Genomic DNA, 16779 nt, shown 5'->3' with positions numbered 1-16779 from the left:
AAGTTGAGCAGGAGGGGGTGCTATTTGAGTTGGGACAATTCTTGGCAATATGTGAGAAAGCCCCACATTTAAAACAGCCTTGTGATGACCCGGTTCCATTCCTTGTCCCACTTGACTTGATCAGCGGACACTTGTTGCGCAGATGGTCAGGCGACCCGCAAGCATAACATTTACGGGGATTGACTGGTCGGCGAGGTGGAGGCCGAGTGTTACTAAAGGAAGGCGGGGGTTCTTTCGCGACACGCAAAGAATCGGCGTATCTAACTCCTTCCGCTGAGACGGCCAATGCTTCAAGTTCAGAGAAGGTTTGCGGGCACGCCGCGAAACACAAGTATGATCTATAAGATGGTGAAATGCCTTCTACAATAGCCTGTACAATCTGATCTTCAGGAAAATGAAGGGCAAACACCCTAGTATAAAACTTAATGTCCTGTATGAAATCAGCCAAGTTTTCATCCAAGCGCTGTACACGATAATAGTACTTCTGAATAAGGGAGGACCTGGCCCTAGCCGGGATGAAGTTAGCTAGCAAATGGGCATGGAAATCCTCAATAGAAGATTGCTCGGCAATGGCTCTAACTATTTTGTCAGAGAGAATACCAATAGCATACGGATAGATAATTTGCAAGATTTGACATGGAGAAAGAGAAAAAACAAGGGCATGATCCTGAAATTCCACTAGAAATCTTAAAAATGAAATTACGTCACTGGTGGTATTAACGGAAAACTTAGAAATACCTCTGAGCAACATTGCCAATGGATGAGGCAAGCTACTAAACCCGGGTGACGTAGTAGGTAAAGGCTTCAATGGCAAAGAAGTTAATTCAGATCGGATGTTACTCAGCGATGCACGGCGTTCAGACTCGTTGTCCAATGGGGCAGAGATAGTTTGAGCAGCGATGGTTTTCCTATTTACTTCTCCCTTAGCAGGTTCTTCCTCGCTACCTACATTCACTATGGTGGGCTGATCAGATTTGGGAGGAACTTCCCCAGTTAACAATTGAGTGACCTTACTAGATAATTCGGAAATATTTTCCAGGAGCTTACTAGCTTCCTTCCTCTGAACGTCATTCAGTTTTAGAGACAACAGATCGTTAACCCTATTCGAAAAATGATATAGCCTGCCTTGCACACGCTTAATTTGATTCGGAGACGGATCATTTTCATCAAAAAAACTAACTACAGAAGCTAGCCCAGTAACATTCTCCGTGATCGTGGAAAGAGAATCGTCAATTTCTTTCTCTCCCAAATTGGGGATGGAAATGGGCAAATCCAGGGACTCTCTAAGCTTGTTAGTGTCTATTGCAACCGTGCCTCCAGATTGCACATTTCTGATAGTTAATTCATAGATCAACTCCTCCTTGCGCAAATAGTTAAGAAGGAGAACATCGCGAGGGCCGGGCATGATGACAGACCAATTTTGAAAAGGTCAAAAAATTCCAGCAACTGAGAAAATGGTTAGAGTTCGGAACAAACAATATTTAGCCGTCAAAAGGGGCTAAATTGAGACCCATTCAACCACGCTCTGCTACCACTTGTTACCGTGTTTTGGTGGTAGTTATGCATGAAAGAAGGTGCTGGGTGGTGAATGGGTCTCAAGCTACTAAAGTGAAATTAATTTTAAAATTTAACAAGGTTATATTTTCTTTTCAAAATTAGATAACAACAAATAGAACAGGTACTTAGTAGCCGAAACACGATTGACAAATACATTTACATAGGTACCCCATTTGGGGCTTCAAAAGTCAGAAACATAATTCTTGAGCAATGAGCCCAACCTTACAATGAACACCATACAACAAAGGGGCCGAAAACCCCCAAACATGCCAGAAACATCTGCTTCCGATTACATCCAAAAGCCTCCTTGAGGCAGAAACACAATTTTCAAAAAGGGCAACTTTCCCCTAAAATACAAGCCTATCATAGGCCACTCCGAACTCCACCTTTAAGCCGTCCTCAAAGGACATATACACAGGGGCAAAATACCCAACCTACTGAGGTCTGTTAAATAACAAAAAGATTAATACATGACCTCTAAAATACAATTTGAGAGGAGGCGAACTTGCACTCCTAATACACTTTGCTTAAGACCTACTTGGCACTAGGCCGTTAATACAAGGACTAATCCCATACTACAGAGGTGACTTAATAGCAATTTACATTACATTACGGAAGAATTGGTTGAGAAAAATAAGTTCACCTCAAGACAATGTGAGTGGGAGCTCGAGAGGGTTAGCACTCTCTATCCCAGTATGTAGCTTTACAAGAGAATAGATGAAAGAGAAGTTACATTTTAGGAAAAGGTTACATAGTGGAACGCTTAGAACCCGCCCCGAAAGTTAAACTGCTGAGCTAGCAAAGAAAGAATTTATTAATCGGCCATTACCTTGTTGTTGACCGCTGCCGAAGAAAGAGGCGCTTCCCGCCCCCTGCTATGTACTTAACACACTGAAAGATGGAACACAAGTGGCCGAGAGACCCAAAAATCAGCAGTTTATATCCTCTCGCGGAAGTTTCTAGGCGTTAGGGGAATGAAAACACCCTCCCACAAACGCTTTATTGGGTAGGACCCCGCAACAGATTCAAGTTGGGGGAAGATACATCTGATTGGATAGAAATTAATTGAAGAAATTCGGGATTGGATACATTCATAATAAGGGGAAGAAAGGGGTAAATATTGCCAACTTAAACAATGATAGAAAGAAATTTAACAAAGAACAAACTCTTGAAATTAAATTTTCTCCAAAAAAAATAGTTCTTGACTCCGCACTAGATTGCACTATTGTAGATCTTCAGTAATGTCCTCTAGAAGAGAAAGTTCACACTTCTTACTTCAAGTGAAACAAAAACACATCAAAAATGACACAGTTCAAAAACTCAAAATTTTCCACGTGGTGACATCTTCTGAGACGGTAGAAAATTAATACTGTCAATAAAGTTCAGACTTCCTCCAGCAGAGGAGTTTTAACTGGCGCGCATTTAAATTAGCGGCGTGGAGGTGTACCACCCGGTACAATAATAATAATAATGTTATTTTTTACGTCCCACTAACTACTCTTTTACGGTTTTTGGAGACGCCGAGGTGCCGGAATTTAGTCCAGCAGGAATTCTTTTACGTGCCAGTAAATCTACCGACACGAGGCTGACGTATTTGAGCACCTTCAAATACCACCGGACTGAGCCAGGATCGAACCTGCCAAGTTGGGGTCAGAAGGTCAGCGCCTTGACCGTCTGAGCCACTCAGCCCGGCGAATTAACATTTAATAGCTGGACAATTTTCCTCTTAACATGAAGCCTACTAACGGAAAGATAATCTATAAAATCCCAGCTTTAATCTGAGAAGAGGGATAAAAGAAAGAAAAGTGTGAAAATGTTGTTGATAGTGATGCTTTTGAGGAATATTTACGTACAATTAGAGTAAAAATGTAACATAACCTTGGCTGTATAGTCGAGGATTTTTAAAGCCGCTGGCCTGGAAATGATCTGAACAGATCTTATAATTCTTATACAAGCATAACGCCCCTTCTTTCTTGTACACCTTATCCAAATCACTTCTGTGACATTTCAAAACCCACAGATCACACCTACAACAACACATCGGTATTGAAGGTTAACTGCTGCACTAGACAATAAAATATGCGTATTACACTTTAAGCCAGTTAAAATATGGGTCGAGCAGGTCAGAAGATTATGAAGTACTATAAAAATCTCTGTCACTGGAAGAATATATATGCAAACACAATATTACTTACATGCTCTTGTCACGAGGGAACCTGAAGAACGACCGCGCATTTTTCTCTACTTCGTAATTACTGCAGCCAAACACAGCACATACCTTTTCCCTGATGTTGAGAGGAGATATCAAAGAATGACACACACTACTATTTATTTATGTCAACTCACTGAAAACGCATAAATAACACCTAAAACTTCACACAAGAATACACGTGCTCTTATGAGAGAATCAGTACTGTTCAGGTCTATCCGCTAGACTGAGCTCCAGTAGCTGTCCCTCGATATCTCGCTCAGTGTCGCGTATTATCTCTACTGTATTTGCTGTAACATAGGATAAAAGACATAGATATACATGTACATATATACAGGTGTCTGCAGTGTGGTGTGTGTGCGTAATATTAAGTGGAGCGGTGTAGTGAGTTGGTGTCAGCTTAGAAGGCGGGGAGGCGTTTGTGGACTCCCGGCCTACTTTCCCTGTGGCTGAGCAGAATGTGCTTCGGCGTGGGGTATTTGGTGTATAGATCGACGTCGTAGCATTCTATTCCACTGACTAGTGAGTTGATCTTATTACCCCATGACTTCGTGTACATTCGGAGCGTTTGTTTCCGTATGTGTTGCCTTATCGAGCTGACTTTCGCAATTGAGCGTAGGTGGCGTATTGGTGTGTCATACGGGAGTCTAGTCGCTGCTCGAATGCATTTGTTTTGTATCAGTTCCAGCTTATCCAGGTTCGTCATAGCAGTGTAGCCCCAGGCGGGGACTGCGTGCGTTATTATTGGCCTAATTAGGGCCTTGTACATGTTGATTGCTACTCTCTTGTTAATACTGGATCTTTTATTCAGTATAGGGGCTGTGACAGTCGTGCATGAGTTTTCCGCTGGATGTCTTTAATGTGATGTAGCATAGTTAGTTTTTTTATCTAGAACTACTCCTAGATATTTGACCTTGTCGTGCCATGCTATATCTTGATTAAATTGTTTGAGCGGTTTGATATTGGCTGGCCTATGTGTGCTTCTGTTCTTCCTAATGAACAACACAGCTTGGCATTTGTCAACGTTGACCTTGATGCGCAATTTGGTTAGCCAGGGCTCGAGGGTTCGCAGTGCTACTTGTATAGTCTCTTTCGGGTGCATGCTAGCTGAGGGTGTTGTAATGTGATAGCAGTGTCATCCGCGTAGAGGTGGGTGGTAGTGAGTTCCGCTGTCGGCATGTCATTCGTAAATAGGATGAACAGGATTGGACTATTAGTGACCCCTGGGCTACGCCCGCCCTGATCGGTCGCGTGCTTGACAGTGTGTTGTGAACATCTACTTGGAACTCTCGGCCTTCCAGGTATGATTTAATTAATCTTATGTACCCTGGGTGGAATTCGAGGTCTATAAATTTCGCTAATAGCCCTTCGTGCCAGACTTTATCAAATGCCTTCTGGATATCAAGGAATACCGTGCCTGTGTCCCTCCGCTTGTTTAATCCGACGGTCGCTTGTTCTATGACCCGGGTAAGCAGTTGCGGGGTGGAGTGGCCGTTCCTAAAACCGAATTGTTCATTTCGAATGATTCCTTTTTCCTTAATATGTGCTGTTAGCCTTTTCAGCAGTATTTTCTCGAATACTTTGCTGAGGGCGTCCAAACCGAGCTCGATAGCTGCAGTCGCTTAAGTGCGGCCAGTATCCAGTATTCGGGGGACAGTAGGTTCGAACCCCACTGTCGGCAGCCCTGAAAATGGTTTTCCGTGGTTTCCCATTTTCACACCAGGCAAATGTTGGGGCTGTACCTTAATTAAGGCCACGGCCGCTTCCTTCCCACTCCTAGCCCTTTCCTGTCCAATCGTCGCTATAAGACGTATCTATGTCGGTGCGACGTAAAGCAACTAGCAAAAAAAAAGAAAATGAGGGCGTCCAGGAGGCTGATGGGCCTGTAATTATTAGGGTTAGATTTGTCCTTGGGCCCTAATTAGGCCAATAATAACGTACGCAGCTCCCGCCTGGGGCTACACTGCTATGTTAGGCCCCTTAAAAGAACAAGCATCAGATTTGTCCTTGCCTGGTTTGCCAAATACAAGGATTCTCGCCTTTTTCCACTGTTCCGGGTAATGCTGCAATTGAAACATTGCGAGGTTACGTTACGTTTTCACGTTTTCATTCCCCACCCTGAAGGGGTGGGGTGGGCTCCTTAGAGAGTGACGCTCTCGCTCGGGCCGGGAGATGCGAAGAGAGCAGTGCGATGTGGCTGAATGAAGAGGATGGGTAAAGCGATGTGAATATTTAATGAGAAGAGAAGATGGGTTCTCTTGGTTATGGAGATGGGAAGAAATGGACGTTTATACGGAAGTGCTTAAAGGGAAGTTGCGGGGAAGGGTGAGGTGGTAAAGTGTGGAGGCGATATGATAAAGTATAGTTGTGAGTTGTCGGAGATGTTCGAGGGTTGGCGGCGGTGGGAAGGAAATATTAAATGGGGGAGACGTTGTGGGGTTGGGTGTGGTGGTTGAAAAAGAGGATGATCAGACCGAGTGCGGCGACGTGGTGTGGTTAGGGGATGTCTTGATTGTGGAGGGGAACGAGAGGGTTCGACGTTATGGAGACGACCATAGATGGGGGCACCGGTGGCGATGAGATGGTCAACGGCTGTTGCAGTGGGTAGCTGTAGGCGCACTAAGTATCTTGGGCCCGTGGAGTTGAAGATCCGAAACGCCCTCCGGACTGGTATGGCGTGATGGCGTAGCTGGCGTTGGACTTCTGTTACGGAGATGAGTTGGTCGACGCCGCGAACGACGCAACTGAAGACTGTGTTGGTATCTGATGTCGATGGCGGTGATGCTGGTTGACGGGCGGCCAATGCTGATGCGGCTGGAGTTGACAGTGTCGTAGATAGTGGCTGTGCAGACGAAGAGACAAATGGTGAACTGCGGCGCAAAAAGCGAGGAAGTGGCACACTGATCAGAGGAAAAGTTTGTGGCACGGAGAAAGATGAGGGCATAAGTGGTGTAGGATGGGAAGACGTAATAGTCGTCAGAGGGGGGGGGGGAGGTGAGGGCGGAAGTCGTTGTGGTGGTAGTGGTGGTGGTCGTCATTGTTGAGCGTAATAGGGAGGCTGACATCCAACTAGGAGTCGGCCGTTATGCTGATTCAGGTCGGTGGGAGCTGTTATTATAGATGTGAAGAAGCCACCCGGCCGATCAAAAGACACTGGAGGTGCTGCTACGAAGATACATCTACGTACAGCGAGGTTTTGAGAGTTCGTGTCCCCATTGCGAGTTTTTTTTCGGGGGGGCCCCCCGAAGCCCGCTCCCCCCGCGTGACCATCGACTCAATCTACATGGCCTCCGACATGCTATTATTTCTAAGAAGAAAGAGACAGCAGGGGAGAGTGGGAAGTGATACAAGGAGTATCTGCCTGTTTCCATGTCAGACACGCTACCAGGCAAGGTTTGCATTGGTTGGATAGTGTTAAAGTATGGTATTGAAGGGTCAGGGAAAAACCACATAGGCAGAAAAGAGAAATAGCCTACATGTAAAACCTGACATCTTGTGATAGCACATGCAAGGATGTGGGCTGAAAAAGTCCAGAGGTAGTGTTAGTTAGGAACAAGTAACATGCACAAGTCATAAACCCATTCCTCGCCATTCCGTCTGCCAGGGGATCAGTCCGTCGGGGCACTGCTGTGACTAGCGCGGGCCTTGCCGGCTGTGGAGCCATTCGCCGAGTGTCACTAGGGCCCGCCGCACGGCACCACCTCCTTGGGGTCCCTCGTACCCAGCCTCCGATCCCGGAGAATGAGGCCAAGCCCGCCTAGGTGGGGGCCTCCTTCCTCTCTGCCCGCGCTATGGCCTGGTAGACAGGGCAACTGCAATGGGAGGCCGGGTGGCGCCCAGAGCAGTTGGCGCACACCAGCGCCTCCTTAAGTGTTGTGCAGGCCGTGTAGTGGTGATCACCACCACAGCGGTTGCACCTCACTTGGAGCCCACAGCTGACCTGACGGTGGCCCCACCTCAGACAGCGGAAACACTGCAAGAGCTGCTGAGGGGGACGTTTCACTCTCACCTGACTGCCGCTACTCGCTGAGGTCCTCTCCTGATTGGCTCCTCCGTAGACTGCTGTCCTGGGAGCAGTCCTGGGTTGCGGTGGGGCGGCCCTCTCCTGATGGGCCTGGCTGCTGCCACCCGCTGAGTTCCTCTCCTGATTGGCTCCTCGGTAGACTGCTGTCCTGGGAACAGTCCTGGGTTGCAGCTGGGCGGTCCTCTCCTGATGGGCCGGCGTCGCCTTCTGCTTCCTGGTTCGGCATCGTCTTCTTCTTCCCGAGGGTTGCTTCTCGGCACGGGAAGAGGCCTCGTCCTGGTGGCCCTTCTCCTGACCTGGTGACCCCGGGGTAGCTGGTGGTTCTGCTGCGTCGCCGTCTTCTTCCTTCTCCTGGCTGGCGGCGGTGGCGTCGGTGCTAACACTCGACTGCGTTCCCTGTCCTGAGGGGTGCACATCGAGGTCTGCAGCTCGACAGACATGCAGAAAGGCTGGGCCTGGGCAGCAGCTTCAGAACGCCAGGGGGCGTCCTTCTCCACTGCTGTACTGCTCTCCACCATCACGGGCGCTTTCCAGGTTTGCGCCCGGGTAACAGGCCCTTCCTGGTAGGCCTGTGTCTGCGTCCACTTCATCCTGGTAGGTGGTCGATGATCCTGGTTGGCAGCCTTGTTGGTCTGCGTGTACTTCGTAAAGTACAGCTTTCCAACTGGGGTTGCGCCGCCGTCGTCCTCGGTCCCCGGCTCCGTCTGCGTGGCTGCCTCCTGGTAGCCTGAGACGTCCAGGTGCTCCCTGAGTCCTGGTAGCCGGGCAACTTGGAAATGTTGGGACGCCTGCTCCTCGTAGACCCTGAAGCTGGTTGCGTCCTTAGGGCGGATGATGACCGCCCGGAAGGGGATCACCTCGCCGATGATCTCGTAGGCCGTCTCTCCAATGGACTCCGCGATGTTCTCGAGGATTTCGAGTATGCAGAGCGTCTCTAGGTAGGTGGGCTTCCCCCACCGGTTGAACACCACAAGCGCCGGGAGTCTAACGTCGGGGGCAGTTACTCTTCTGAGCACAGCCAGTGCTCCCTCTAGAGCTCCCTTATAGTCGTAGTTGTCCGGCACCCCGGTGATGAATAGCTTCTCCATCCTGGTCCTCCTGAAAATAAACTCCACTTAGAAGTGCTCAGCTCAGACAAAGCTCTTTCGAAGTCGTACTAATAAGTACAGCAGCCTGGTTAGCACTTAAGAAGTACTGAGCGCCTGGCAAGGAGAGAAATAGCAGAGCGAGAGGCACGTTCGTCCTTCCGCTACAACAGTCAGCTCATCCTTCCCCATTGCGAGGGCGAGGCAGTCCAATATATACACGCCCGGAAGCGAAGACCAGTCTATTCTAGAAGGTTTAAGTGATGTGTCAGATGACCTAGGTGGTGTAAAGCAGACACAGGACGACAGTCAGTATGTTGAGAGTTGCACGAGCGGAAAGACGGGTGAGCACAAAGTAAGGTTAATCCAATGATATGTAGATGTATAGATGACAAAGGCAGATAAATATAATAATAAAAGAGAGCATATAGTCCAATAGAAATGTAGATATTGCAGAGTATATGGAGACGTAGATGCGACGATGTTTCCAGAAGCTTGTACAAACGTAGATCGAAGGGTTATGGCAGGAGCACGTTACAAGTTTGTACAGTAGAAGATATTATTGGACTGGAAGGCCCACAATATATAATCATGCTGCTTCAAATTTTCCTCCACAACAACCATGGTTTCATGGATCTCCACTTAAACTGATCCAACAACCAAACCTGTGGTAGTGGATTGGAACAAGATGTTAGATCCCAATCTTCTTCTACCACTTTTCCCACATCTGTGGGGTCGCAGGTACAAACTGCATCACATATATGGACTTGGCCCTGTTTTATAGCCGAATGCCCTTTTTCATGCCAAACCTATGTATATGGATGGATGTAATCATTATTGCATGTTTCTGTGGTGGTTGGTAGTGTACTGTGTTGACTGAATATGAAGAGGAAACTGTTGAGACAAGCACCAACACCAAGTCCTTAAGCCAGAAGAATTAATTAGACACAATTAAAATCCCCTACCTGGCCGGGAATCGAAGGCCTTAACACTGACCATTCAGCCAATGAGTCGGACAAGTTAGATCCTAATGGTGCAGGGTAATTCCAGTTTACAGTTGATGCCATGTTCTCAGAACAGAGTTGTTGGCAGTAGTGTGGCTAAAGGAAAATTTCAGTTTTAGTACTACAGTTTGTTTGTAAAATGAGTATTTTCTTTTTAAATAAATAAATAAATAAATAAATAAATAAATAAATAAATAAATAATAATAGTGTAATAGTGAGCACAATGCGTAACTGTTGTAAAGTGTTTAAACATAGTGTCACCTATTATTATGACATTTATCAGCATATCAATGTAACTACTATAGGGTGTGCATGAGTGTGTACGCGTGAGTGTATGTTAGTTTGGAAAAGAGCATGGTAGAGTAAATTTCCAAAATCTTTGAAATCATTTGAGAAAAAAGATAAAGATTTGCCTACTCTAATTCTCTGAGATCTATTTTCTAGAAATATAGCAACCCATTCATTCACTCTTTTGTCTAGTCCAATTGCACTCATTTTTGCCAGTAGTCTCCCATGACAAACACTATCAAATGCTTTAGACAGGTCAATCGTGATACAGTTCATTTGACCTCCTGAATCCAAGATATCTACTACATTTTGCTGGAAACCTACAAGTTGAGCTTCAGTGGAATAACCTTTCCTAAACCCGAATTGCCTTCTATCAAAACAGTTATTAATTTTGCAAACATGACTAATATAATCAGAAAGAATGCCTTCCCAAAGCTTACATACAACGCATGTCAAACTTATGGTCTGTAATTTTCAGCTTTTTTGTCTATCACCCTTTCCTTTATACACAGGGGCTACTATAGCAACTCTCCATTCATTTGGTATAGATCCTTCAACCAAACAATAATCAAATAAGTACTTCAGATATGGTATTATATCACAACCCATTGTCTTTAGTATATCCCCAGAAGTTTGATCCATTCCAGCTGCTTTTCTAGTTTTTAACTTTCATACCTTATTGTAAATGTCATTGTTATCATATGTAAATTTTAAAACTTCTTCAGCATTAGTCACCTCCTCTATCTGGACATTATCCTTGCAACCAACAATCCTCACATACACATTCCCTTGTTCATTAATTATTCCTGGAATGTCCTTCTTTGAAACTGTTTCTGCCTTAAAGCACCTATAAATGCCCTTCCATTTTTCATTAAAATTTGTATGCCTGGCAATTATGCTTGCCATCATGTTATCCTTAACTGACTTCTTTGTTAGATTCAATTTCCTAGTAAGGTCCTTCAATTTCCTTTTAATCCACAGCCTTTTCAAACTCTATTTCTTTCCAGTCTGCACCTCCTACTTAGTCTCTTTACTTATCTATCATTATATAATGGGTCTTTACCATTCCTTAGCCAACGGCCGTAGCCGTGTTGAAACACCGGATCCCGTGAGATCTCTGAAGTTCAGCAACATTGGGCGTGGTCAGGAGTTGGATGGGTTGCCACGCGCTGTTGGTGGGGGGGTAAGGGAATGGAGGAGCGGAAAGGAACTGGCCACCCTACCACACGTAAACTCCGGCTCAGGAACACCTCTGCGGAGGTTCAGACCTGCCTTCGGGCAGAATAACCCTTACCTTACCTATCAATCAATCATCAATCAATCAATACTGATCTGCATTTAGGGCAGTCGCCCAGGTGGCAGATTCCCTATCTGTTGCTTTCCTAGCCTTTTCCTAAATGATTTCAAAGAAATTGGAAATTTATTGAACATCTCCCTTGGTAAGTTATTCCAATCCCTAACTCCCGTTCCTATAAATGAATATTTGCCCCAGTTTGTCCTCTTGAATTCCAACTTTATCTTCATATTGTGATCTTTCCTACTTTTATAAACGCCATTCAAACTTATTCGTCTACTAATGTCATTCCACGCCATCTCTCCGCTGACAGCTCAGAACATACCACTTAGTCGAGCAGCTCTTCTCCTTTCTCTCAATTCTTCCCAACCCAAACATTGCAACATTTTTGTAACGCTACTCTTTTGTCGGAAATCACTCAGAACAAATCGAGCTGCTTTTCTTTGGATTTTTTCCAGTTCTTGAATCAGGTAAACCTGGTGAGGGTCCCATACACTGGAACCATACTCTAGTTGGGGTCTTACCAGAGACTTATATGCCCTCTCCTTTACATCCTTACTACAACCCCTAAACACCCTCATAACCATGTGCAGAAATCGGTACCCTTTATTTACAATCCCATTTATGTGATTACCCCAATGAAGATCTTTCCTTATATTAACACCTAGATACTTACAATGATCCCCAAAAGGAACTTTCACCCCATCAACGCAGTAATTAAAACTGAGAGGACTTTTCCTATTTGTGAAACTCACAACCTGACTTTTAACCCCGTTTATCAACATACCATTGCCTGCTGTCCATCTCACAACATTTTCGAGGTCACGTTGCAGTTGCTCACAATCTTGTAACTTATTTATCACTCTATAGAGAATAACATCATCCGCAAAAAGCCTTACCTCCGATTCCACTCCTTTACTCATATCATTTATATATATATATAAGAAAACATAAAGGTCCGATAACACTGCCCTGAGGAACTCCCCTCTCAACTATTACAGGGTCAGACAAAACTTCACCTACTCTAACTCTCTGAGATCTATTTTCTAGAAATATAGCAACCCATTCAGTCACTCTTTTGTCTAGTGCAATTGCACTCATTTTTGCCAGTAGTCTCCCATGATCCACCCTATCAAATGCTTTAGACAGGTCAATCGCGATACAGTCCATTTGACCCCCAGAATCCAAGATACCTGCTATATCTTGCTGGAATCCTACAAGTTGAGCTTCAGTGGAATAATCTTTCCTAAAACCGAATTGCCTTCTATCGAACCAGTTATTAATTTCACAAACATGTCTAATATAATCAGAAAGAATGCCTTCCCAAAGCTTACTTACAATGCATGTCAAACGTACTGGCCTGTAATTTTCAGCTTTATGTCTATCACCCTTTCCTTTATACACAGGGGCTACTATAGCAACTCTCCATTCATCTGGTATAGTTCCTCCGACCAAACAATAATCAAATAAGTACTTCAGATATGGTACTATATCCCAACCCATTGTCTTTAGTATACCCCCAGAAATCTGATCAATTCCAGCCGCTTTTCTAGTTTTCAACTTTTGTATCTTATTGTAAATGTCATTGTTATCATATGTAAATTTTATTACTTCTTTGGCCTTAGTCTGCTCCTCTATCTCGACATTATCCTTGAAACCAACAATCTTTACATACTGCTGACTGAATACTTCTGCCTTTTGAAGATCTTCACATACACACTCCCCTTGTTCATTAATTATTCCTGGAATGTCCTTCTTGGAACCTGTTTCTGCCTTAAAATACCTATACATACCCTTCCATTTTTCACTAAAATTTGTATGACTGCCAATTATGCTTGCCATCATGTTATCCTTAGCTGCCTTCTTTGCTAGATTCAATTTTCTAGTAAGTTCCTTCAATTTCTCCTTACTTCCACAGCCATTTCTAACTCCCCACCTTTAAAGGTACATACCTGTTTTTACATTCCACAACAATTGCTTTAAATCCATCCCAGAGTCTGTTTACAGTTTTATTTACCATTTTCCACCAAGCATAGTTACTTTTTGTTAATCTCCCTCATGCCTATTTTAACAGTCATATGGTACTGCCTAATAGTTCTACTTTTAAGACATTCCTTTCTATTACATTTATTTCTAACTATGACAAAAACAGGTTTCTGATCACTAACACCATCTATTGCTCTGGCTTCTCTATAGAACTCATCTGGTTTTACCAGCACCACGACCAGGATATTTTTCCCTCTAGTTGGTTCCATCACTTTCTGAATCAGCTGTCCGTCCCATATTAGCTTATTTGCCATTTGTTGGTCATGCTTCCTGTCATTCACATTACCTTCCCAATTGACATTTGGTAAATTCAGATCTCCCGCTGCAATCACGTTCTTTTCCAAGTCATTTCCCACAGAGCTGATTATCTTATCAAATAATTCTGAATCAGCATTCATGCTACCATTTTCCAGTCTGTACACGCCAAAGACATCAAGTTGCCTATTATCTTTAGAGAAGAGCCTTACACCCAGAATTTCATGTTTTTCATCCTTAACTTTTTCGTAGCTTACAAATTCTTCTTTCACCAAAATGAACATTCCTCCTCCCACCATTCCTATCCTATCTCTACAATACACACTTCAGCCTCGTGAGAAAATTTCTGCATCCATTATATCATTTCTCAGCCATGATTCAACTCCTCTTGCAATATCTGGTAAGTTTATATCTATTAAATCACTTAATTCTATTCCTTTTTTTTTTTTACAATACTTCTACAGTTGAGCACTAACATTTTTATGTCATCCCTACTTGACTTCCAGGTCCCTGTACCCTTTATTTTGCATTTTCTTAAAAATGTATCTTAATTTGTAAATATACCACGGTCTAATACAACTAATTTAACCCTTTTAGCTTAATATATCGGGCATCCAGAGGGTTACTTTTGTGTTTCAAGTCATTTGTTTGGCTACTCTGATTCGTTTTGAGCAATAATTCATGGAAGGTGCTGCCCCCAGGTGAGAACACTGATTTGAAAAGTGCAGAAGACAAGATGGAGACTTCCTGTTCACATGTGACTGATAAATACTGTTGCACTTCTTGTAATTTCATAGTGATACAGAGTTTTGTGTTACCATATTGGAACAAATATGAAGATAATGATACTAAAAAATTATTGTGTTTACTTTAGTTTTCCAAACTTTCAATGTGTAGGCTACCCACCACAAAGCACTTCTGAAATACGTCCACAAAAATGGACATCAAACATCTCGTATATCGTAAGACATACCGTCGCTCCTATGAAAAAACCGCAAATGTGAAAGTGCTCCTACTATCCAATATTTCCCTTAAGACTGGTTATTCCTACCAGCCACATATTGGTATGCAGTCCATCAGAACAAATTTCATTGGTTCATTTACCTATAAGAATGTGTAAAGAAAGATGAACTTTACTGTACCGTACTGCAGGAATATTTGTTTGCATGACCCATTCACCCACTTCTAGAATATTATGTATTTAAGTTTCATTTTCCTTTACACATTCTTATAGAAAAATGAACTCAGCAAAAATTGTTCTGATGGACTGTATATCAATACGTGGCCAGGAGGCGTGACCGGTCTTAAGGGAAATAACTGATAGGAAAAGCGTTGTCACATTTGAGGTTTTGGCATAGGAATGATGATATGACTATGAAATTGGGTGAAGTAACTAATTACACACTAAGTGTCAATAAGAAATACATTTTTTCTCAAAACAATAAAATTCATGACTGAAAGGGTTAATGCAATTATTTTTCTGTTTTAATTGGTCCAGAGCCCTTCTAAGCAACCCTTTAAATCCATACTCCTACTTAAATTTATCATTTCACGAGTAAATCTGAAACTATTTCTGTTACCACTGCAACCCTGTTTCCTTTACACATTCTTATAGAAAAACGAACTCAACAAAACTTGTTCTGACGGACTGTATATCAATACGTGGCTAGGAGGCGTGACCAGTCTTAAGGGGAAATAACTGATAGGAAAAGCGTTGTCAGATTTGAGGTTTTGGCATAGGAGTGATGATATGACTATGAAACTGGGTGAAGTGACTAATTACACACTAAGTCTCAATAAGAAATACATTTTTTTCTCAAAACAATAAAATTCATGACTGAAAGGGTTAATGCAATTATTTTTCTGTTTTAATTGGTCCAGAGCCCTTCTAAGCAACCCTTTAAACACATACTCCTACTTAAATTTGTCATTTCACGAGTGAATCTGAAACTATTTCTGTTACCACTGCAAACATGTATGCAATGCACACATGTCTGTACAATTATAGCCATTTTAGTGGATCACCCCATTAATTGAACTTTGGAGACAATGACATTGCCAACTTCTTTAATATGTACTTCTTGTAAGGTACTCATTCAGAACAACTAAAATAATTATATTAGCCTCTGTGAGGATGATCCTCATATTCTTCAATATTATTTTTCGTTCTGTTTCTTGCGGTGTTTCAGGTGAAGAACGCACAGTGCAGGTGATCTACTTGTCTACAGATTTTACTATCATGGCAATAGCTGGTTGTATTCCAAATCATGCAGAACCTGTCTGTATACTGATAAGTAAACAGCTACCAATCAGCTCGGAGAAGATAGAAGAAGTCCTTCATGCCGTGGAGCATGCAGGAATGTCAGGACATCATCATCACTTCACATGGGAGTCTGAAGCTACCTGTCCATCTGCCTAATATACACAACTGCAAGAAGCTAAAATATCACAGTTCACATCAAAAATATCAATTCCTTTCCTCTGAGAATGTAAAAATATGAAATTTAGTAATAAATTTTAAATAGTCTTCATGTTTATTTATTTATTTATTTATTTATTTATTTATTCACGAAGCACAAGATACAGCTACACTGAGCAAATTTCACTTGCACTGTCAACAGACTATTTAACAAACGTAAACTTTCATAATAAAACATTATAAACATAACAAAATATAATAAGATCAGGTACACAACCTACTAATAACAACTGTCCAAATCGAAAACCATGAGAATGTCCATGTTCATAGCCAAGTCATCGTGGGTCAAGATGGCGGTATAATCCCTTCACATCAACTTATCTTTAAGATACTATTTACACACCTCTCGAATACACTTTTATTTGATGCTATATCAAGCTCTTGTCTCCTGTTAATATTGTTAAAGAGTGTTGGGAGGCGGATTAGGAAAGATCGTTGAAGTATTGAGTGTTGAGTGTGGGGAATGTGGAGAAAGTCTTTGGTTCTGGTGGAGCGGGAAGGAACGCAGAGAGAGAAGAGTGAGACAAGATGTTCCGA

General features: G+C 43.1%; 1 protein-coding gene across 1 annotated transcript in view; it reads left to right on the top strand.

Annotated features, from left to right (window-relative positions):
- Positions 1-16290, top strand: part of LOC136874169 (uncharacterized) — a 41504-nt gene extending 25214 nt beyond the window's left edge. The window contains exon 3 of the mRNA XM_067147751.2: positions 15953-16290. Coding sequence (XP_067003852.1) covers positions 15953-16182 — 230 coding nt within the window. The 3' untranslated portion in view covers positions 16183-16290. The remainder of the gene's footprint in view (positions 1-15952) is intronic.
- The last annotated feature ends 489 nt before the right edge of the window (positions 16291-16779 follow it).

Source organism: Anabrus simplex, chromosome 5 (assembly GCF_040414725.1).
Source record: "Anabrus simplex isolate iqAnaSimp1 chromosome 5, ASM4041472v1, whole genome shotgun sequence".
NCBI lineage: Eukaryota > Metazoa > Arthropoda > Insecta > Orthoptera > Tettigoniidae > Anabrus > Anabrus simplex.
The sequence above is the reverse complement of the archived record's forward strand: the minus strand, read 5'-3'. Positions and strand labels throughout refer to the sequence as shown.